The sequence below is a fragment of the Salmo salar genome, chromosome ssa04 (assembly GCF_905237065.1).
Source record: "Salmo salar chromosome ssa04, Ssal_v3.1, whole genome shotgun sequence".
NCBI lineage: Eukaryota > Metazoa > Chordata > Actinopteri > Salmoniformes > Salmonidae > Salmo > Salmo salar.
The window spans coordinates 24,781,778-24,806,515 of NC_059445.1; the positions used below are offsets into that span (position 1 = coordinate 24,781,778).

The following is a 24,738-nucleotide window of genomic DNA, read 5'->3' on the forward strand; positions in this document are numbered from 1 at the left end:
TTTTGTAGATGCTAAGTTGCCTACAGGTTTTGGGTCCATATGTATTTCCATAGATGAGATGAGAGGTTGCTGTTGAAGTTAAGAAAACATTAACACGCAACAGACTGTGCCTTGTAAGGGAATAACTGCACACCTCAGCGGTGTGAGAATGAAAGAGGCCTCAATATCCAAGCGATATTGATGCCAAACAATGATACAAGTGGAAGGTAAATTCAATCCAAATAAAGCGATATATAAACGTTTGATATAAAACAGTTTAAACTGTAGCTCCACATGGCACCTTCTAAGGAAGCAAATGGAATGAAACAGCAAGGGACCCACCTGAATTTGTCTAATAGAAACTCTAATTTTTGTTGAAGAAAGTTCAGTTTCGAGGAAACGGTTTCCATTGCTAAACGTTTTGCAACAGTGTCCGACTAATGAATACACTGTCCTAATTAGAGTTCAACTTATGCTATGTTACCTATAACCCTTTATGCTACTATACTAGCAAACCCACAGTTGGTGTCACAATAACCACAAAATCCCATCGGACACAAACTGGTTGAATCAACATTGTTTCAACGTAATTTGTCAACGTATTGTGACGTGAAAATACATTGGATTTGGAAAAAGTCATCAACGTTGTTTTGAGGGGAACATTTCAACCACCGGAGTACACTGAGTTTATAAAACATTATGGACACCTTCCTATTATTGATTTGCACCCCCCTCTGCCCTCAGACCAGCCTCAATTTGTCAGGACATGGACTCCACAAGATGTCGAAAGCATTCCACAGCGATGCTGGCCCATGTTGACTCCAATGCTTCCCACAGTTGTGTCAAGTCGACTGAATGTTCTTTGGGTGGTGGACCATTCTTCATACACATGGGAAGCTGTTGAGAGTGAAAAACACAGCACCGTTGCAGTTTTTGAGACACTCAATCCGGTGCGCCTGGCACCTACAACCTACGATACCCCGTTCAAAGGCACTTAAATCTTTTGTCTCACCAATTCACCTTCTGAATGGCACAAATACACAATCCATGTCTCAAGGCTTCAAATAATCCTTATTTTACCTGTCTCCTCCCCTTCATCTACACTGATTGAAGTGGATTTAACAGGTGACGTCTATAAGGAATCATAGCTTCCACCTGGATTCACCTGGTCAGTCTGTCATGGAAAGAGCAGGTGTTCCTAATATTTTGTACACTCAGTGTACAGTGTGTCATCATGGTAACCAATTTTCAACATCGACAAACCTTATATAACATATGTTGCTTTTGTACCTTTGAAACAACATCAGATCTTCAACATTATATCCACTATCAGAAGAAAAACAATAGGCTGGACAGCAACTCCTACTGGAGAGTTAATCTTTCTACAGCTACCCATTTGGTCTCCCATCTAGGGTCTTAACCAAGCCCAGCTTTGATATTTGTCACTGACTATTACCAATGTGCTATTGTGAGAATGATTGAGATATCTCTTAATAACTAAATAGATGCACTGTTGCTATCAAAGTCATTCCAAAGGATAGGTTTAACAGAGCAAATGAAACATAACCATACTTTATAAATCATATATCAATGATACTATTTAGGCCTTTTATAGCATTTGCAAAGCCACCAACAGCTATTGTTTAAAATTCAACAAATGGTCCAAGTTAAAATAGATAATACATATAGGCCCAGGGTTTCAAGCTTTAGTTGGTTTCTAATTTTAACATAATTGATATGTGGTATTCACGTCTCCATCTCAACCAAAAATGAAGAATAGGACTAAATCAAACCAATCAAACATTAAATGCACCTCAAATAAAGTTTGAGTCTCTGTTTCAGACTGTTTCAGTCTCTACATATGTGAAAATGGCACATTTATACATTTTCAAAAGTTAAAACATCAAAAACAGTGATTTTCAAACATGGGATTCACATTGAAGTGAGCAGCACCGTGATGTCACAGAAGCATTTTTTAACCACAGATCATAGAAACGCGCTGTAGACACTGGTTTGGTACTGGAAATAATAAATATGAGGTTGAAAAGTGGCGGAATTGCCCTTTAAGGCTATCTTACAAACAAATGTAACAATATTTACTCAACTGTTGGTCAATTTCATCACCAAATGATCAGGTCTATATAATTATCAAACATACATTAGTAATGGAAAGGAAACACAGACTCTTTGTTTATGTATTAAAATTCTTCTTTGGTAATACAATTGTAGACAGAAGTTGGTACAGAGTAGAGGAGTGATTATTTGCTGCATAAAACACATCCTTTGGTCATGTCAAAATGTGCATCCTGTTTTTACAGTGGCAGGGATGCAGTCTAATGAGTTCTCATTCTTCACTGGGGAAGAAGGTGAAATGCAGGGTCTGACAGAGTAGGCTACACCACAGAGTCCTCCTCTTCTGGACTCCCTGAGGTGGATACACAGCACCCTGTACAGTGAGCACAAAAACAATTGCCTATTTCAACACTGCTCTTTGTTTCTGGAATGCATCCACAGAAAAAGGAGCATAATCAGAAATTCCATATCAACCATGACAGGAGTACTTTGTCTTTAGGCTACTCAAGTAGTATGTCACTTACATTTAATATCTTTCTTTTTCCAGATGCAGCATATTCCAATAAATAACGTTCGGACTATTACAAGGACTATCACAATGATAGTGGTTAGATTAGGACCAGACTCTGTCAAAATAAAAACAGGAAACAAATTGATGAGTCCCAAAACAATATTTACACTTTACCCTGTTTCTTCTCATAATCTAATTTGATAGTGTTGCTAAATTGTTCTAGTTTTTGTCTTAATTTAATCAACAACAAAAAGAAGGTAACTGAATGCTGTCTGTGTGGGCTGTTCCTGTCGATAAATATTATTGTTTTATATGGTGTCTAACCCCCAGCGCTGGAAGAATAGCAGTGAATGGGGATCCTAGTAAACTAATTAACCAGTCCAATAACAAAACAAATGTTGTACATTACCATTAATGACATACCTACAAACTGAAGGCAGAGCGTTTCAATGTTGAGTTTGGTTGTCTGGTTGCTGACTGGGTTGGCAGCCACACAGCTGTAGATATCTTTGTCCTGTAGCTTTATCTCCAGAGAGAGAGACAGGTTGGTGGAGAGGTCAGGGCTGCTGGTCTGGTTGAGTCTCTTCTCTCCTCTGTACCAGGACAGGGTCCTATATATCTGGTTCTCCACAGAACACACCACTGAACAGCTCCCCTTCTCTGATGAACTGTCCAGAACATCACCTTGAGGGATTTTTCTGACTTGAGGAAGTGGTACTGGAGCTGGGATATTAAAATTCAAACAATGATTTAACACAGATTCATGTCTGTGTTCGACCACAAACTCTAAACATGGTTTATTTTATTTGACAGGTGATCAAAAAACAAGACATCGGATAACATGACTAACCCCACATTATTATAAGAACATACATGTGATTCGCATAAACGGTTTCCATTCTCAGTGTCTGGTTAGGCCTATTCATAATACGGCTTTAGATTAGGTGACTGAGGACATAATAACAATCGCTACAATGGTGTTGTAAAGATCAGAATTGAATTGATACACTTTAAGCTGATGATACTGTAGCAGTTACAGTACTGTATAAAGAAACGGTTTCTGTAAATAAAAATAAAAAATCTCAACATGCTCCAAAGTTTGATAAACTGTATGGAAAATGTTATTTATCCTCTATTTTGTATTCTATTCAGCACTTCAAAAATATCCGTTTTGAATTATTGTATCATGTATTCTGTGCTATAAGGTTAAATGTTATATTCAAATTACTAAATGGTGAGCCTATGTCATTCTCTGATATACAATATTAGTGCCTAAATTAAATGTTCATGTTATTTTCTGAAGAAAAAAAGATTTTTTTCATGAATGACTCAGGGTAAAAAGATTTTTGACCCTGATTTTTGACCTTGAATGATTAATCAAAGGTTCAGAACATAAGACAGGGGGCATTACAAGTGTTGTACCAAGAGTTTAGAAAATATACCTTACATCTGAAAAATGTGCCAAAGTGATTGAAAAAAAAACTGCAACAACTTAGCTAGCATTACAATATAGCCTCTTATATAATAATAATAATAATAATAATTACATAGTGCCTGTAACAACAATTTTATTGTGCTATAAAATGGAATGGATTTAATGAGGCATTGGAACATCTCCCTGGTCTGTGTGGTTGAATCTGTGCTTCAAATTCACTACTCAACTGAGGGACCTTCAGATGTTGTATGCAGCCTATCCAACACTCACCATAGACAGTTAGGTTGAATCTCTGAGATGTTTTGTGTGTATTGAAAATGTTTAGCTGATAAACTCCAGAGTTGTTGAGGGTGAGATTTCTGATGGTGAGAGATCCAGTTTCTCTGTCCAGCTGCAGTCTGTCTGGGAATCTTCCTTTGAATTCTGTGATGTTCTCTCCTCTGATGACCTGACTCTCAACTATTGAGGTGTTTGGAATGACTGGACCAAAGAACCAAAATATCTTATCAACATGTAGTCCAGTTAGTCCAGTGTGGAGAGTGACAGACTGCCCCTCTCTCTGTGTCAATATATTCACTTCAGCATTCACAGCTCCCAACAGATCTGGAATCAAAAGAATGAAATATGAATGTGTTGTTCAGTAGCAAAGACAAAGGGCACAAATCATACTGTGTATGTGTCAAGTTTATTATGGTTTGTTTTAAGTTTAGCTTAAGTTTGTTTTCAGATCCACTTTACTAGTTTTTATTTAGTTTAAGTTTTATAAAAAACATGTATTTTTCATTTTATTTGTTTTAGTGTTAGGGACAGAAAGTTGCCTATTTGTGGGAGGCTAGGAGCCATTTCTGTTTTAGTGTTTTGGGGGTATGTCACTTTCATGCAGATGTGGGCGGTAATGGTACGTTCAAGACAACTGGGAAAATCATGACATGTGATGTAGTTGTTTAGCGTCTTCCCAGCAAGTATATTGTATGTTTTAAATATATATATATATTTTTTTAAATCATGAACTTCAGGTAGGAAAGTCAGAGCTCTAGGAAGAGGCCCGGGTTGGATTCCGAGTTGGAAGACAGTTCAAAATTCAAAAGATTTTTCCTTGTAAGAGCTCGTTTTCTTCCGAGTTCCCAATTGTGATAAACGCCCTGAAGTCGAAGAGTTCTGAGTTCCCAGTAGTTTTGAAATCGGCATAATGCATAAGGTGATGGGTCAGGTCATAAGTTAGGTTTAAAGGTAGACTCAGCGAGATGACGTAGATACCACAAACTAAACTATTGCCACAACCTGGGCCCGGTTTCCCAAAAGGAGTAAAAAGTTCATCAGTAGAACCTTCATAGGAACATCTTTAAATCTCCGAGCTGTTTTCCAAAGCAATATCTAATAGGCTAGCCTATACATTATGAGACCTGCATGTAAATTACAGCAGTAACAAATCAAATCAGTGGATTTGTCACGTGCGCCGAATACAACCTTACAGTGAAATGCTTACTTACCGGCTGTAACCAACAGTGCAAAAAGGTATTAGGTGAACAATAGGTAAGTAAAGAAATAAAAACAACAGTAAAAAAAGACAGTGAAAAAGAACAGTAGCGAAGCTATTTACAGTAGCAAGACAATATACAGACACCGGTTTGTCGGGCTGATTGAGGTAGTATGTACATGTAGATATGGTTAAAGTGACTATGCATATATGATAAACAGAGAGTAGCAGTAGCGTAAAAGAGTGGTTGGGGGGCACACAATGCAAATAGTCCGGGTAGCCATTTAATTACCTGTTCAGGAGTCTTATGGCTTGGCGGTAAAAACAAACACCAACACGAAGTACAATTTATATTGGAATAGCCTACTTACCGATGATGAAAAGTACTGATATTCCCAAATATTGAAGCGTTGTCATTGTATAGTTCTCTATTACCGGGACTTCATAGGTCTCTTCACAGCCGCTTTATTTGCACTACGCTTTCAGGCGGTCGCACCGTTAATAGTTTAAGTTGCGGCAAAGTCGGTTACTGTAGGCTCCTCCCCGTATTTCCCCCCCTAGGATGTCCAGTGTACAGGGTAACGTTTTCCGCGTCGCTAATTTCACCTCTTCCTTTTATCGGCGGATTCCAGAAAGGGCTCGCTTGGTAAGAGCTCTATGTTTGTGTATAAGCGCAGAAGTATAGTCTACCCGCAGCTATTCAATAGTTTGGAGCAGCTAGCTAGCCTCTCCATCAGGGGTGCTCTGCTGTACTCCAAGTCGGTTTGGATTGTACCATCTCGTTTGTGTTTCGTCCTTGTTTTTATTACTTGTGACAGTGTACCAACCTGGGCGATACTCGGTTTGGTCGAGCGGTATTGCGGCGCTGAGGGTTTGTCTTAGTTGTCTGTGTAGACAGCGAGATGACTTAGATACACGAAGTAAACTTGGTCAATTGCCACAACTGGTCCCGGTTACCCAAAAGGCCCAAAAAGTTAATCAGTAGAACCTTCATAGGAACATCTTTAAATCTCCGAGCTGTTTACCAAAGCAATCTTTATTGTTGTTGCACTTGAAAAAGCTCGTAATCTAACGCTGATAACTTCAAATTCGACTACAAATAAAGTTGCCACTTACTTTGCAATTGATACAAACCAGCAATGTATTAAAATATGCTTGAAATGAAAACCGAGATTCCATGTCATGGTCAATCAATTGAGTAATCAGAATGACGGCACAAACCGTAATTCTCTTACCAAACTTTGTTTCAGCGCTGTTCAAAGACCGACTACAGATGGATGCTCAGACTGGATCTCTCACCATCAGAAACCTCACCATTAAAGACAATGGACTTTATCAGCTTCAAGTCATCAGTGAACAGGTGACCTACCACAAATTCATTTTCACAGTCTACATGAGTATGTTTTAAATCAAGAGACCAGTTTTCAATCAACATCGAACAAGATCTGTATTTACAGTTAAATTGTTAATGGTAAATCCGCAAATTCCCTTTCCTATTGTTCATGATAAATGTGACTTTTAGTCAATGTTATGTCCTGTAATCACTGTAGTTAGTAACTGTTGGTCTCTCCTGGTGTCCCAGCTTCAGTGCCTACTCCTAACATCAGAAACACGTCTCCATCTCAACCAAAAATGAAGAATATGACTAAATCAAACCAATCAAACATTAACTGCACCTCAAATAAAGTTTGATTTGATTTAGTGCTATTCTTTAACTTTGATTATTGGTTGAGGTGGAGATGTGAATCTGACGTGTCAATTATTAATTTGTAGAGGAACTGGAATTAAAGCCAGACTAAGTCAGTGACACAAAAGATACAACTCCTTCAAATGTTGATAATTGGTTGCATTGGCAACATTTCATTATCAGTCATGTAATACAGTAAATAGTCTATTAACTTGTCGACAAGTTAACAAGTGATATGTTGGATTTACGTCTCCAAATAAACCAAAAATGGAAGTTAAATAATAGGATTGAGCCAGTTGCTCAGATGAAACTATCCAACAATTAGATACATACATTATCTTTTAAATGTTGATATTTGGTTCCGTTGTCAACCAAACACAGTTCAATATAACTTTTGTAATACAGTAAATAGTCAAAAGCTTAAGGGCAATTCCACCACTTTTAAACCTCATTTTCATTATCTCCATCACAATACCAGTCTCTACATATGTGAAAATGGCGCATTTATACGTTTTCTAGAAATAATATATACATTTTAAAAAGCTATGTGATGGCATCATCAAAAGTGATTTTCAAACATGAGAATTACATTGAAATGAACAGCACTGTGATGTCACAGAAGCATTAAAATATACTGTAATTGTAATGTAACTATCTGGTGCTATTAGATGAAAGTGATATTTTGCATAAATACAAAATGTATTCCCATTTGAACTTTGTTGTGCTTTTAAATGGTTGAATGCACAGTGATAACACATTTCAATGACAACTGAACCAAAAATCAGACATTGTTTTTCCATTTGATTGTGGTTGTGCGTTTAGATGGTTGAAAGCATATAACATATTGGGAATTCAAAACTTCTGTCTGTCCTTTGATAGTCGGTGAATAAAGTTTGAAATCTACTGATCAACATCTGAACCAATTATTACCCAAATGTCCATATTGAAATGATGTGGTGAGCCCAGTTGGAGGCTTCTAATACCGTAATAAATATGGATTATTTCCATTTAATAGTACTAATTTTCTATACATTCTACATAGTCATAAAATCACCCTAAATGAGTTCTATACATTTTATTTTCTACATACAAAATGGCTCTTATCCACTTTGCAGCAGATGTTTTATATAACTGCCTTGTCAGGGGCATATTTCAGGAAGTTCACTATTACATGGGTTATTGTTAGATGATCGCAAACAAACTTGCCACTAGGTGTCACCCTGTGAGAGAGTTTGTCACATTTATGATGTACCACTGCTGCAGCACAGGCATTTTGAAAAGTAACTTTTAAATCAATGCATCTGTAGCCCTCAGGAGATTTGACAACATTTAGACAGGCATCCCAATTCTGACCCCCCCACCACACACACACACACACACACACACACACACACTAATTGGTCTTCTGACCAATCAGATCAGCTCTGAAAATGATGAGTGATTATTTGCTGCATAAAACACATCCTTTGTTCATGTCAAAATGTGCATCCTGTTTTTACAGTGGCAGGGATGCAGTCTAATGAGTTCTCTTTCTTCAGTGGGGAAGAAGGTGAAATGCAGGGTCTGACAGAGTAGGCTACACCACAGAGTCCTCCTCTTCTGGACTCCCTGAGGTGGATACACAGCACCCTGTACAGTGAGCACAAAAACAATTGCGTACTTCAACACTGCTCTTTGTTTGTGGAATGCATCCATAGAAAAAGGAGCATAATCAGAAATGCCATATCAACCATGACAGGAGAACTTTGTCTTTAGGCTACTCAAGTAGTATGTCACTTACCTTTAATATCTTTCTTTTCCCATATGCAGCATATTCCAATAAATAACGTTAGGACTATCACAATGATAGTGGTTAGATTAGGACCAGACTCTGTCAAAATAAAAACAGGAAACAAATTGATGAGTCCCAAAACAATATTTACACTTTACCCTGTTTCTTCTCATAATTTAATTTGATAGTGTTGCTAAATTGTTCTACTTTTTTGCTTAATTTAATCAACAACAAAAATATGTTAACTGAATGCTGTCTGTGTGGGCTGTTCCTGTCGATAAATATTATTGTTTTATATGGTGTCTAACCCCCAGCGCTGGAAGAATAGCAGTGAATGGGGATCCTAGTAAACTAATTAACCAGTCCAATAACAAAAAAAATGCTGCACATTACCATTAATGACATACCTACAAACTGAAGGCAGAGCGTTTCAATGTTGAGTTTGGTTGTCTGGTTGCTGACTGGGTTGGCAGCCACACAGCTGTAGATATCTTTGTCCTTTAGCTTTATCTCCAGAGAGAGAGACAGGTTGGTGGAGAGGTCAGGGCTGCTGGTCTGGTTGAGTCTCTTCTCTCCTCTGTACCAGGACAGGGTCCTATCTATCTGGTTCTCCACAGAACACACCACTGAACAGCTCCCCTTCTCTGATGAACTGTCCAGAACATCACCTTCAGAGATTTTTTGGACTTGAGGAAGTGGTACTGGAGCTGGGATATTAAAATACAACGATTTAACAGAGATTCATGTCATTAATATCAGTCCTCTGGGTAGGAGGACAACTCTCACTAGTAACAAAAGTGTGGTGAGCACATTCAGTTTTTTTTTATCACTTTGGTGCAATTTTCACAAGTATGTGGTACATTTTCACAACTCTAAGCACCAAAATCTGTGCTTGTGTATCCAACGGGTATAATGGAAGTAGGCTGGTGTGAGGAGCTATTGGAGGACGGGCTCATTGTAATGGCTGGAACTGTATCAAACACGTTAAACATATGGAAACCACGTTTAACTCTGTTCCATTAATTTAATTACAGCCATTACAATGAGCTCGTTCTCCTATAGCTCCTCACACCAGCCTCCTCTGGCATAAGCTACTTCCATTATAACCGTAGGATACACTGAATAAACCATGAACTCAAATGCACCCACTGATTGACAGTCAAAACTCGGACCAGGAAATGGACAATAAACAAGGTAATCGTTAAATATTAGTTTTGATATACCTTCACGTTTGAATTGTTACACATGATCACATTGTAGTTGTAAGTTTCGATAAGTAGGCTAAATACATGATCAGACAGAGCATTTTAGGCCACCGGGTGGTAAATATCAGCTGATGATTTTAGGTGATGATACTGTAGCAGTTACGGCAACAACTCACACAGAAAAGTTGATATTGTGCAATGTTGCTTGGGGCAAAAATGGCATACAGTATACTACATCAATACCTTTTACTGTAGGCTTCTGTTTTACAATACATGCCACAATACTCCTATATCTGACGATTTATTCTACGTATGTACTGTATAAGGATACTGCTGCTGTAAGACTGACATTTTTTTTCTCAACATGCTCCAAAGTTTGATAAACAAATGGGAAATGTTATTTATCCTCTGTTATTTTTGAAGAATGACTCAGGGTTGAAAGATATTTTGACCTCCAATGAATCCTCAATGAAAGGTTCAGAACATAAGACGGGGCATTACAAGTGTTGTACCAAGAGTTTTGAAAATATACCTTACATCTAAACAATGTGCCAAAGTGAATGAAAAAACCTGCTACAACTTGGCTAGCATTATAATATAGCCTCTTTATATAATAATAATAATAATAAAGTGCCTATAATAAGCATTTTATTGTGCTATAAAATGGAATGGATTTAATGAGGCATTGGAACATCTCCCTGGTCTGTGTGGTTGAATCTGTGCTTCAAATTCACTACTCAACTGAGGGACCTTCAGATATTGTATGCAGCCTATCGGGTACAGAGGAAGGGGCAGTCATTCAAAAATCATATTATATTATTTCACACAGAGTATGTGATCTGTTAGGCCAATCTTAATCCTGAACTATTTTAGGCTTCTCCTAACAAAGAGGGTGAACATTTTATAGTTTTCTTTTCACTTTGACATTATGGAGTATTTTGTGTAGATCAATGACAAAACAATTATATTGGTCTAAATCCATGTCAATCCCACTTTGTAACACAACAAAATGTGAAAAAAGTCCAGTTGGGGTGAATATTATAGGCACTGTATAATGTTTTGTGTCACACCTATGACTGTAAGGTATGGGCATTAGGTCCCACTTGAAACACTGTTATATATAAAACCAACACTCACCATAGACAGTTAGGTTGAATCTCTGAGATGTTTTGTGTGTATTGAAAATGTCTAGCTGATAAACTCCAGAGTTGTTGAGGGTGAGATTTCTGATGGTGAGAGATCCAGTTTCTCTGTCCAGCTGCAATCTGTCTGAGAATCTTCCTTTGAATTCTGTGATGTTCTCTCCTCTGATGACCTGACTCTCAACTATTGAGGTGTTTGGAATGACTGGACCAAAGACCCAAAATATCGTATCAACATGTAGTCCAGTTAGTCCAGTGTGTAGAGTGACAGACTGCCCCTCTCTCTGTGTCAATATATTCACTTCAGCATTCACATCTCCCAACAGATCTGGAATCAAAAGAATGAAATATGAATGTGTTGTTCAGTAGCAAAGACAAAGGGCACAAATCATATTGTGTGTGTGTCAAGGTTACTATAGTTTTGTTTACATTTTTTTAAATTCATAAGATTTTAATTTGAAATTCAGTTCAGTTTAAGTTAGTTTTCAGATCCACTTTACATTTTATAAAAACATTTATTTTTCATTTTTATATTATTTCGTTTTAGTGTTAGTGACAGAAAGTTGCCTATTTGTGGGAGGCTATGAGACATTTATGTTTTAGGGGATGTCACTTCATGCAGCTGTGAGGCAGTAATTGTGTGTTCAAGACAACTTGGAAAATCATGACATCAGTGAACTTCATCTCTAGAAAGGGTCCCGGGTTCCCGAGTTGGAATTCCGAGTTGGAAGACCGTTCAAAATTCAAAACGATCCAGTCGGATTTCGTTCCCCCCCCGAGTTCCCAGTTGTCTTGAGCGCATTGAAGTCGGAGAGTTCCGAGTTCTCAGTAGTTTTGAATTCGGCATAATGCAGCGAGATATCGTAGACGCACAAAGAACACTGTAGTAGTGGGTCAATTGCCACAACCTGGTCCCGGTTTCCCAAAAGCCCCCCAAAAAGTTAGAACCTTCATAGGAACATCTTTAAATCTCCGCGCTGTTTCCCAAAGAAATCTTAGGGATAGGGGGCAGTATTTTCACGTCCGGATGAAAAACGTACCCAAATTAAACTGCCTGCTACTCGGGCCCACGAGGTAGGATATGCATATTATTAGTAGATTTGGATAGAAAACACTCTGAAGTTTCTAAAACTGTTTGAATGATGTCTGTGAGTATAACAGAACTCATATGGCAGGCAAAAACATGAGAAAAATCCAACCAGGAAGTGGGAAATCTGAGGTTGTAGTTTTTTCAAGTGATTGCCTTTACAGTATACAGTGACTTAGGGTTCCTTTTGCACTTCCTAAAGCTTCCACTAGATGTCAACAGTCTTTAGAACCTTGTTTGAGAATTCTATGGTGAATTTGAAGGGAATAACAGCCCAAGGAAGTAGGTGTCCCATTATAAAGCATGGGTTCAGTCACGCGCAGAGACTTGGGAGCGAGCCGAGTTCATATTCACTCCTGAAGAGAACGGATAGGTCCGGTTGGAATTTTATTTAAGATATATGTTAAAAACAAGCTAAAGATTGATTCTATACACCGTTTGACATGTTTCTACAAACTGTAGTATAACTTTTTGGCCTTTTTGTCTGGACTAAGTAAGCACACACGTTGTGGATTTGGATAGTGAACCTAAAGCGCGAACAAAATGGCTGTATTTGGACATAAAAATAAACTTTATCAAACATTTATTGTGGAGCTGGGATTCCTGGGAGTGCATTCTGATGAAGATAATCAAAGGTAAGTGAATATTTATAATATCATTTCTTAGTTTTATTGACTCCAAGATGGCGGGTTTCTGTTTGCTAGTTGTTAGTGTCATCTGGGCTGTACTCAGATTATTGCAAATTGTGCTTTCGCCGTGAACCTTTTTGGAAATCTGACAAAGCGGTTGCATTTAGGAGAAGTGTATCTATAATTCTGTTCATAACACTTGTATATTGATCAAAGTTTATGATGAGTATTTCTGTAAAATGTGTGCTCATTGTGCTCATTCACCGGTAGGTTTGGAGGAAAAACATTTCTGAACATTACGCGCCAATGTAAAATTGGGTTTTTAATATAAATATGAACTTTATCGAGCAAAACATACATGTATTGTGTAACATGAAGTCCTATTAGTGCCATCTGATGAAGATCATCAAAGGTTAGTGCTTAGTGCTTAATTTTTGCTGTATTTCTGTTTTTTGTGACGTCTCTCCTAGGAAAATGGCTGTGTGGCTTTTCATGTTTAGGTGGTGTCCTAACAATCTGTTTTGCTTTCGCCGTAAAGTATTTTTGAAATCGGACAATGTGGATAGATTAAGGAGAATCTTATCTTTAAAATGGTGTATAATACTTGTATGTGTGAGAAATTTTAATTTTGAGATTTTTGCTGTTTTGAATTTGGCGTTCTGATTTTTCACTGGCTGTTGTCAAATCGATCCCGCTAACGGGATCCGCCTGTTAAGGGGTCACTAAGAGGTTTTAATTAATGTTGCACTTGAAAAAGCTCGTAATCTAAACGCTGATAACTTCAAAGTCGACTACAAATAAAATGCCACTATCTTTGCAATTGATACAAACCAGCAGTGTATAAAAATATGCTTCAAATTAAAACAGAGATGACTGCATTAAAATATAAATACAGTGGGCCAATAATATTGAAAAACATTTCATGTTCAATCAATTGAGTTATATTTTGAGACTTGTACGCTCTGTAATTTGCCTCAATATATAACATGATGTGTAGCCTAACGTGCAAATCATGTGCCAAATCTTGATTTAGTGCATTATTATAGGGTAAGCATTAGAATAAGCCGGCGTAATATTTGAAGCCATAGGTAATAATATATTTCTTGGAATATCGTTAAAACATTCGTAAGCATAAATTCCATCACTATCGGGAAACCGGGCCTTGTAGCGTTGAAGCACAAGGCTAAACTCTCTGCTGTTTTGGTCCCGTAGCTACCACTTTATAGCAACCTGAAGCAAACCCTTGCACATGCGCAGATACTCGGTGAGAAAATAAGCCTTGCATTGTAATCATCTCAATGGGCGCGTTCGAGCTGATCCCTTTTGTCAAGTCCAAATGTATTGCATTCTGGGGATACACATTTTCCGACTTGCATCTACATGTCAACTGCATAAACTTTACAAATATCATGTGATCAAATGTCATGAAGCTTTGACTGCAGTCGACTTCAAGTTTCTGCATTTACTCTTTACAAACTTCATCCTGCAGCCATCACATTGTAGGTGGCTCTATTGTCACCCAATCTTTAGGGTGCTTTTATTTGACGCATGCGAACGTGACCAAAGACATGACTGAAACGTAAACCAATTTGCTGCAATGTATGTGTACAGTGAATATATACAAATAAATGTGATTTGAGTCTCCCTCACTAAGTGATTGTACAATGTAGCCTACACACATTATGATTTTAGTTTGTGGGTTTGTGATATGGGGGTTAGATACATGTTTATTTTGACAATTTAAAGAACCTTTTATAAACAATGCCAACAATGATGTTGATCTGAGCCTTGCTGTTGGAAAACAACTTTAATGTCTGGCTGTTGCAGATGCACCTCCCCTACCCTCCGTTTGTGCCCATAGGCTACGTTGTTGCCGGTGATGTCTGGTGAGGACCTGCCTTACAATAGGCCTACAAGCCCTCAGTCCAGCCTCTCTCAGCCTATTGCGGACAGTCTGAGCACTGATGGGGGGATTGTGTGTTCCTGGTGTAACTCGGGCAGTTGTTGTTTCCATCGTGTACCTGTCCCGCAGGTGTGATGTTCGGATGTACCGATCCTGTGCATGTGTTGTTACACGTGGTCTGCCAATGCGAGGATGATCAGCTGTCTGTCCTGTCTCCCTGTAGCGCTGTCTTAGGCGTCTCACAGTATGGACATTGCAATTTATTGCCCTGGCCACATCTGCAGTCCTCATGCCTCCTTGCAGCATGCCTAAGGCACGTTCACACAGATGAGCAGGGACCCTGGGCATCTTTCTTTTGGTGTCTTTCAGAATCAGTAGAAAGGCCTCTTTAGTGTCCGACGTTTTTATAACTGTTACCATAATTGCCTACCGTCTGTAAGCTGTTAGTGTCTTAACGACCGTTCCACAGGTGCATGTTCATTAATTGTTTATGGTTCATTGAACAAGCATGGGAAACAGTGTTTAAACCAGGGGTCACCAACCTTTTTGAAACTGAGAGCTACTTCATGGGTACTGAGTCATACGAAGGGCTACCAGTTTGATACGCTCTTCTGAAATAACAAATTTGCTCAGTTTGCCTTTAGTTATACGTTATTAATAATGATTAATGATACTCATCTATGTGAAGACACTGATCACGTTAATAATTTCTCACAGTAATTATCAACAATGACAATAAGGTGGGAAACAGATATCAATATTCAGCACTTTAATCTCAGTAATTGTTACATTTTCAGATGATCACTTACATCACTACATTTCATAGGAAAAATGTCCCATTTTCACTAGCCACTGACAAACCCTTTTAACAAATCATGAACTGTTTCAAAAAGTTATCAATTATGTAATGTTAGAAAAATATACTTATTTTTAAATAAATCTTGTCACATTTTGAACTAATGACCAAATCTGCTGCATTTAACACACTTTTAAATTAAACACAATTCTTCAATATTTTAATTCGACTTCGCCATGGCACTGCCATGTTGCCACTGACAACATCTAGTATCTGTTTCTTTGTTAGTGGGAAGACTGACATTGCATGCTGTTCACCAGTGTATTCTAATCTGGTGTGTAACTTGACACTGCAATTGTGAGTGAGTCTTTCAGATGTGCATCAGTGAGGCGTGTTCTGTGTTTGTTCTTGATGAAGTTCATGTCAGAAAACGCTGATTCACAGAGATTGGTTCAACCAAACAGGCTAGCAACCTTCATAGCTGCTGTGCATACTCCACTGTACTTCTGTGTCAACAAGGCACCAAAAGTTTGGTGCAGCCTGATAGGCTTTGAGGTGGATGTCATTTTTTGCAATGTTATGATTTCAATCTCCACCTGTCCAGCATCCAAGTCGAACATTGCACTTAGTTGCTCAGCAAATAATATTGTGTCAACATTCATGAAAGGATTGGAAATGAACGACACACATGGCTCAAGCTGATGAAGGTCACAAAACCTATACTCAAACTCTTGCCCAAGTCTGTTTATGACTTCACAGTACTTTTCTGGAACTTTGTCAAATGTCTCAGATGCAGAAGCACTGTCTTTCAGCACCGACTGCACAGAGGGAAAGTGCAGCACCTTTTTTTTCTGTAAATCCACAGAGAAAATGTTCATCTTGGCTTTAAATGCATTTAAAGCACTTATCAGATCAACAACAGTCTTACCTTTGCCTTGCAGTTCAAGTCGTTTAGTTTCCCAGTAATGTCCGTCAAAAATGCAAGGTCAAGTGTCCACTCTGTGTCCTCTAGCAGTGAGACGTCTTCGCCTTTGGACTGCTTGAACTCTTTGATTTCACCCAAAAGTGACAAAAAACGAAGTGGTCCTCTGCTGAGCCATCGGATTTCTGTGTGTAGCAGCAGGTCACCATATTCAGCTGACATCTCCTCCAATAGCACCTTGAAAATCCTGTACTGTTTTGCTTTGGAGCGGATGTTGTTTATGATTTTTTCAACGGGAGTCATCACGTGCTCAAAGCCGATCACTTTTGCACATAACGCCTGCTGGTGAATGATGCAATGTTAATGTAGACATTTTGGGAAGTCTGGGTCACTTTTACAGTGAGCGATGAAACCTGTATGTCGGCCGATCATAGCAGGAGCCCCGTCTGTAGTCACCGCTACCAGCTTTTCCAATGGTACCTTTTTCTGCAGGGCGTTTTAGACCATAGCCAGCTGGTCCACGCGTCCTCAGAACATGCGTGGACCAGCTGGCTGGAGTGTAAACTGACATATTCAATCTCTCCCTATCCCCGCTTGCTTCAAGATGTCTACCATTGTTCCTGTACCCAAGACAGCAAAGGTAACTAAATGACTATCACCCGTAGCACACACTTCTGTCATCATGAAGTGGTTTGAGAGACTAGTTAAGGATCATATCACCTCTACCTTACCAGACACCCTAGACTCACTTCAATTTGCTTACCGCCCCAATAGAGCCACAGACGATGCAATCGCCATTGCACTGCACACTGCCCTATCCCATCTGGACAAGAGGAATACCTACGTCCGAATGCTGTTCATTGACTATAGCTCAGCCTTTAACACCATAGTACCCTCCAAGCTCATCATTAAGCTCGGGGCCCTGGATCTAAACCCCGCCCTGTGCTACTGGGTCCGGGACATCCTTGACAGCAGCCCCCAGATGGTGAAGGTAGGAAACAACTCCACTTCACTGATCCTCAACACAGGGCCCCCACACGGGTGGGTGCTCAGCCCCCTCCTGTACGCCCTGTTCACCCATGACTGCATGGCCATGCACGCCTCCAATCGTCAAGTTAGCAGACGACACAATAGTAGTAGGCCTGATTACCAACAATGACGAGACAGTTCACCCCGCCGGTTCACCCTGCTGTCATCTAGAAGGCTAGGTCAGTACAGGTTCATCAAAACTGGGACCGAGAGACTGAAAATCAGCTATCTCAAGGCCATCAGACTGTTAAATAGCCATCACTAGCAGGGTACCACCCGGCTACTCAACCCTGCACCATGGAGGCTGCTGCCCCATATATTATAGACATGTTTGAATTCTAGAAACACCGGCCACTTTAAATAATGGAACACTAGTCACTTTAATAATGTTTACATACTGCTTTACTCATCTCATATGTATATACTGTATTCTATTCTACTGTATTTAGTCAATGCCACTGACATTGCTCGTCCTACAATGTATATTTATATATTTATTAATTCCATTCTTTGACTTTTAGATTTTTGTATTGTTGTGAATTGTTAGATACTACTGCACTGTCGGAGCTAGGAACACCAGCATTTCGCTACACACGCAATAACATCTGCTAAATATGTGTATGTGACCAATAAAATTTGATTTGGTTTTTGAATTAAAGGTATACATGAATAACCATAGGTCTATACATTATGAGAATAACTGCCTTTATATTACAGCAGTAACAAACACCAACACGAAGTACAACTTCTATAGGAATAGCCTACTCACCGATGATGAAAATAACTGATATTCCCAAATATTGAAGCGTTGTCATTTTCCAGTTCTCTACTGCTGGGACTTTAACAGTCTATTGACTTGCTTTACATTTGCACCTCTGGAAGCATCCGTCTCTGTCTCAACTAAGTGAAATGGCACTTTCAGCCAATCCGATTCTGGGGGCGAGCTTTTCTGCACAACACCTGCAGTTCTAGTTCACCTCAGAATCGCTCGTCTTAGCCCGCCCAGAGTGGCTCGCTTTTGGGCAGCATATAGCAGCACTTTCGGTTGTGCTTCAAGAATGCAGCATAGCAAGTTCGTATGAAGGTCTGGTTATTAAATGGGTAAATAGTTCACGTTACATAGTAATATGGTCTAAAACGCTCTGGTGACAAACGTTGCTGCCCTGTTTCCAATCGTCCACATGACTGGGAGGACCTATTCAAGTACTAGTAAGTAAATACATTTCTAAAATGTTTTCCCAAAACATGTTTTATTTGCTAACTAGCAACAGTGCGGGCTAACTCAAATGAGCTGCTAACGTAGCTAACACTAGTTAGCTATCTAGCCGACTTTACATACTGTATAGATAGATATTTAATAATTTTTTATATCACCAGCTGCCCAACTTCATATTGGCTAGCTATCTTGATGTATTTAGCACTGTTAAAAAAAATACAAATGAATTTGTAGGTAACGTTAGCTTGCTAACAGCCATGGAGGAGCAGATGCACCTCCCCCTACTTCACTAACATCAACTTTCGGTTGCTTTAGCCTTACCAAGCACGCCCAACAGTTTGGAGTAAAACGTGGTTAATTTCTAAAATAGACCTATAAATAAATAGCCTACATGAAAATATTTGCTACCTGATTGACTCAAAATGTTTTTGTGTAGCCTATTTAAGTAGGCTAAATAGCGCATCAAACACCAATGAAGAGAGAAGCCTATGCCAATAGGCTATGGGGCAAGGGCGCTCCCTGTAGCCTATTAATTAAAAAAATAAAAAAATCGAAGCTGCCAGTTAGCATCATATAGTCTAAATTTCGCATCTCCATGTGACACGGTTACTTGTAAATTAGAACATTGTCATGTTTCATAAGACAATTGGACTCATATATTTTCTCATAAGGCACAGGCCTAGGCTAATTTAGGCTACATGCAAATTTGACACACCGGGACATTTTTTATTTTATTTAAAAAAAATAATTTGGAATGCTTCTTACAATTTGCGTTCAGCTATTACATTACACTCCTTGTACTCCATGTCATCTGGTATCATAACTGGCCATTTCCCCTGACAGTGAGAGCTGTTCAGTGGTGTGTTCTGTGGACAACGGGAGAGATTCTACCCTGTTCTGGTACAGTGGAGAGAAAACAGACTCAACCAGACCAGCAGCCCTGTTCTCACCCACATCTTTTGTGTGAGGCAAAGTGGAAGGTCTTGGCAGAGCTGTATAATTTTTGTGCTCCTTAATTCGTGGGAAATGGGGTTTTAAAAGGACAAGGACAATAGGCTATACAATAGATAAAGCAAATGTATAGGCTTGCCGATATGCAAGGGGCTTAATACAGTTTTATTCCAGTCACTAGGGGGTACTCATGGTGAAGCCCATGGGAAATAAAGAAATATAGTTTAAGTGAACTGGGGAGAGGAAGCAAAATGAACAAAAAGTGCTGTAAACTGCTGTTACATGTGCTGTCATGATTCAAAGTCAAGTAAACAGTACCTTTCGCGTTGTAGTTTATATTATAAGCTCATAGAAAGGGTAACACATTTGTTGGCTCCGCTGAGATTTATTTTCACGTGAGCACCAGCCCATATTCCTTGAACAACAACGAGTGAGCGACATTGGGAGAGTAGCTAGCTTGCTAACATTAGCAGGCTAAACACCAAACGGATTGTAGCTATCTTGCCATTGGCTGCATTGTCGTTGTTGCCACGTGAGTAGGACAATATGAGTCGAGAGCGGGAAACTTTGTTGGGTGAAATCGAACAGAGTTTATGGACTTTAACTGAGGACAATTTATGACACTTGTGTGTATGTTGTGGAATAGGTGTTGCTGACTCTGAAGTCAAAGAAAAGAGCCATCACGCTTTGCGGCGCAAATTGATGTAAGATTACTGTGAGAAGGAGGATTTAATGGAATCAGAGGATGAGGGAAAGTCTTGGCTGCTTCAACTGAAAGACGAAATCAAAGGAATATTGGACTGAGGATACTGCGAAAAGTCTGCCTACAAGTCCCAGCCAGTCGGCGCCAACGATGCAAGTGGACAGCGAACCCAGCGGAGAGACGGGAGCTGCAGCAGGACGAAAAGAGGAGGGAGGGGGCCTTCAGCCCAGCAGAGAAGTGGTCTCAGCTCCAGAAAGGCACCTGCCACAGAGAGAGAATGGAGTGAGTATGTCCAGTTATAAAGATTTTAAAATCCTTGGGCAGATAGGAGATCAGAATCATTAAGATAAGCTCAGCTTCAGCAGCCTAGAACATCAAATTGAAAATGGATGGAGAAAAGGGTACAATGAATTAGAAATCATAGAAGCAGTAATCAGAGCTGTGAGCCCAGGGTTTAAAATGTGGAGTTATCTGGAGGGAAAAACAGACATGACACTCTACACACTAAGGCAAATCTTGAGGACACATTATGCAGAGAAGGACGCTGCTGAACTGTATCACAAGTTGACCAAGGCAACACAAGAGCTGGGAGAGTCTGCCTTGGACTTCCTAGTCCGAGTCTTTGACCTCAGCTCGAGCCCAATCAGGACTGAAATATGGCACAGAGTTAGTCAAGAGCCAATGCCCGCAGGCCATTGTTACTGGATTAACAAATGTTAATGTCAGGGTAGAGATGACAGTGCATCTCCAGAATATTAACACCAGTGATGAACTCATTAGTACAGTCAGTGCAGGGCCAGGGTGACAGTTAAGTTAGGAATCGCTCCAACAGAAAACCAAGTCCAACCAACAGAGAGAAATGAAAAGGTTGTTATGAGACTGGTCAACAGACTTGCCAGCGTTGCTACAAATGTGGCAGTGATAGCCATTGGGCAGTAGGATGTAGGATCAGGGGCAACGTACATCCATCGGGAAACGCCTGGGGGCCACAACCATGGATCGGAGATGCTAACATCTCTGTTGACGAGTCTACGATATGTAAAACACTAAAGAAGAATGGTGTTCATGGGAGGACACCACGGAAGAAGCCACTGCTGTCCAAAAAAACAGCTGTCTGAAAATGGCAAAAGTGCACCTGGATGTTCCATAGCGCTACTGGCAAAATATTCTGTGGACAGATGAAACTACAGTTGAGTTGTTTGGAAGGAACACACAACACTATGTGTGGAGAACAAAAGGCACAGCACACCAACATCAAAACCTCATCCCAGCTGTAAAGTATGGTGGAGGGAGCATCATGGTTTGGGGCTGCTTTGCTGCCTCAGGGCCTGGACAGCTTGTTGTCAACGACAGAAAAATGAATTTCTAAGTTTATCGAGACATTTTGCAGGAGAATGTTAGGCTATCTGTCCGCCAATTGAAGCTCAACAGAAGTTGAGTGATGCAACAGGACAACGACCCAAAATACAGAAGTAAATCAACTACAGAAGAAAATACCCCTTCTGGTGCGGCCCAATCAGAGTCCTGACCTCAAACCGATTCAGATGCTGTGGCATGACCTCAAGATAGCAGTTCACACCAGACATCCCAAGAATATTGCTGAACTGAAACAGTTTTGTGAAGAGGAATGGTCCAAAATTCTTCCTGACCGTTGTGGAGTAGCATAATTTTTTTTTATATTTTACCGTTATTTAACTAGGCAAGTCAGTTAAAGGTAGACTCAGCGAGATGACGTAGATACCACAAACTAAACTATTGCCACAACCTGGGCCCGGTTTCCCAAAAGCAGTAAAAAGTTAATCAGTAGAACCTTCATAGGAACATCTTTAAATCTCCGAGCTGTTTTCCAAAGCAATATCTAATAGGCTAGCCTATACATTATGAGGAGACCTGCCTGTAAATTACAGCAGTAACAAATCAAATCAGTGGATTTGTCACGTGCGCCGAATACAACCTTACAGTGAAATGCTTACTTACCGGCTGTAACCAACCGTGCAAAAAGGTATTAGGTGAACAATAGGTAAGTAAAGAAATAAAAACAACAGTAAAAAAAAGACAGTGAAAAAGAACAGTAGCGAAGCTATTTACAGTAGCAAGGCAATATACAGACACCGGTTTGTCGGGCTGATTGAGGTAGTATGTACATGTAGATATGGTTAAAGTGACTATGCATATATGATAAACAGAGAGTAGCAGTAGCGTAAAAGAGTGGTTGGGGGGGCACACAATGCAAATAGTCCGGGTAGCCATTTGATTACCTGTTCAGGAGTCTTATGGTTTGGCGGTAAAAACAAACACCAACACGAAGTACAATTTATATTGGAATAGCCTACTTACCGATGATGAAAAGTACTGATATTCCCAAATATTGAGGCGTTGTCATTTTATAGTTCTCTATTACTGGGACTTCATCGGTCTCTTCACAGCCGCTTTATTTGCACTACGCTTTCAGGCGGACGCACCGTTAATAGTTTAAGTTGCGGCAAAGTCGGTTACTGTAGGCTCCTCCCCGTATTTTCCCCCTAGGATGTCCAGTGTACAGGGTAACGTTTTCCGCGTCGCTAATTTCACCTCTTCCTTTTATCGGCGGATTCCAGAAAGGGCTCGCTTGGTAAGAGCTCTATGTTAGTGTATAAGCGCACAAGTGTAGGCTACCCGCAGCTATTCAATAATTTGGAGCAGCTAGCTAGCCTCTCCATCAGGGTTCTCTGCATTACCCCAAGTCGGGTAAGCTTGTGCCACCTCGTTTGTGTTTCGTCCTTGTTTTTATTACTTGTGACAGTGTACCAACCTGGGCGATACTCGGTTTGGTCGAGCGGTGTTGCGGCGCTGAGGGTTTGTCTTAGTTGTCTCTGTAGACTGCAAGATGACTTAGATGCACGAAGTAAACTTGGTCAATTGCCACAACTGGTCCCGGTTACCCAAAAGGCCCAAAAGGTTAATCAGTAGAACCTTCATAGGAACATATTTAAATCTCCGAGCTGTTTACCAAAGCAATCTTTATTATTGTTGCACTTGAAAAAGCTCGTAATCTAACGCGGATAAGTTCAAATTCGACTACAAATGAAGTTGCCACTCTTTGCAATTGATAAAAACCAGCAATGTATAAAAATATGCTTGGAATGAAAACCGAGATGATTCCATTTCATGGTCAATCAATTGAGTTATCAGAATGACGGCACAAACCGTAATTCTCTTACCAAACTTTGCTTCAGCGCTGTTCAAAAACCGACTACAGATGGATGCTCAGACTGGATCTCTCACCATCAGAAACCTCACCATCAACGACAATGGACTTTATCAGTTTAAGTCATCAGTGAACAGGTCACCTACCACAAATTCATTTTCACAGTCTACATGAGTATGTTTTAAATCAAATCAAGAGACCAGTTTTCAATCAACATCGAACAAGATCTGTATTTAGAGTGAAGTTGTTAATGGTAAATCCACAAATTCCCTTTCCTATTGTTCATGATAAATGTGACTTTTAGTCAATGTTATGTCCTGTAATCATTGTAGTAACTGTTGGTCTCTCCTGGTGTCCCAGCTTCAGTGCCTACTCCTAACATCAGAAACACCCCACATAATCCCTCAGTAGACAGTCGGTTGGTCAGTGGGAGCTGTTCTGTGGTGTGTTCTGTGGCGAACGGGAAAGAGGTAACCTTGTCCTGGTACAGAGAGAAGAACGGAAACCCATTCACCTTCTGAATGGCACACATACACAATCAATGTCTCAAGGCTTGAAAAAAAATCCTTATTTAACCTGTCTCCTCACCTTCATCTACACTGATTTAATAGGTGACATCAATTGCCTCGTTAAATAAAGGTTAAAATAAAAAATATATATTAAAAAAATAAGGGATCCTAGCTTTCACCTGGAATCCCCTGGTCAGTCTACAGTATGTCATGGAAAGAGTATGTGTTGTATACTCAGTGTATGTCATCATGGTACCCAATTTTCAACATATGTTATACAAGGTTTGTCTATGTTTATTTTGTACTTTTGAAACAACATCAGATCTTCAACATTACATCCACTATCCATTGGCGAAAATCTGATATCAACTTTGGAGGGGACAATTACATGAAATTTTCTGAAGAGCAATTCCTGAGGGGGACACCAAAAGTAGTGCTGTAACACATAGCCTACATTGTAATATGGTAAATGTATATTGAGGAACGAAAGAAATAAGGTGTTTGCCGTACTCCTAACTACCGGCAC

At 39.6% G+C, this 24,738-nt stretch overlaps 1 protein-coding gene across 1 annotated transcript; it reads right to left on the reverse strand.

Annotated features, from left to right (window-relative positions):
- Positions 1-1,679: 1,679 nt before the first annotated feature.
- Positions 1,680-19,364, reverse strand: LOC106602656 (uncharacterized). The gene is made up of 8 exons (XM_045717632.1): positions 18,416-19,364; positions 11,276-11,608; positions 9,341-9,640; positions 8,943-9,032; positions 4,269-4,634; positions 2,987-3,286; positions 2,577-2,678; positions 1,680-2,425 (listed from the first exon to the last, which is right to left on the reverse strand). The coding sequence occupies exons 1-8, from the start codon at positions 18,459-18,461 to the stop codon at positions 2,373-2,375; spliced, it is 1,590 nt and encodes a 529-aa protein (XP_045573588.1). The 5' UTR covers positions 18,462-19,364; the 3' UTR covers positions 1,680-2,372.
- Between the last annotated feature and the right edge of the window lie 5,374 nt (positions 19,365-24,738).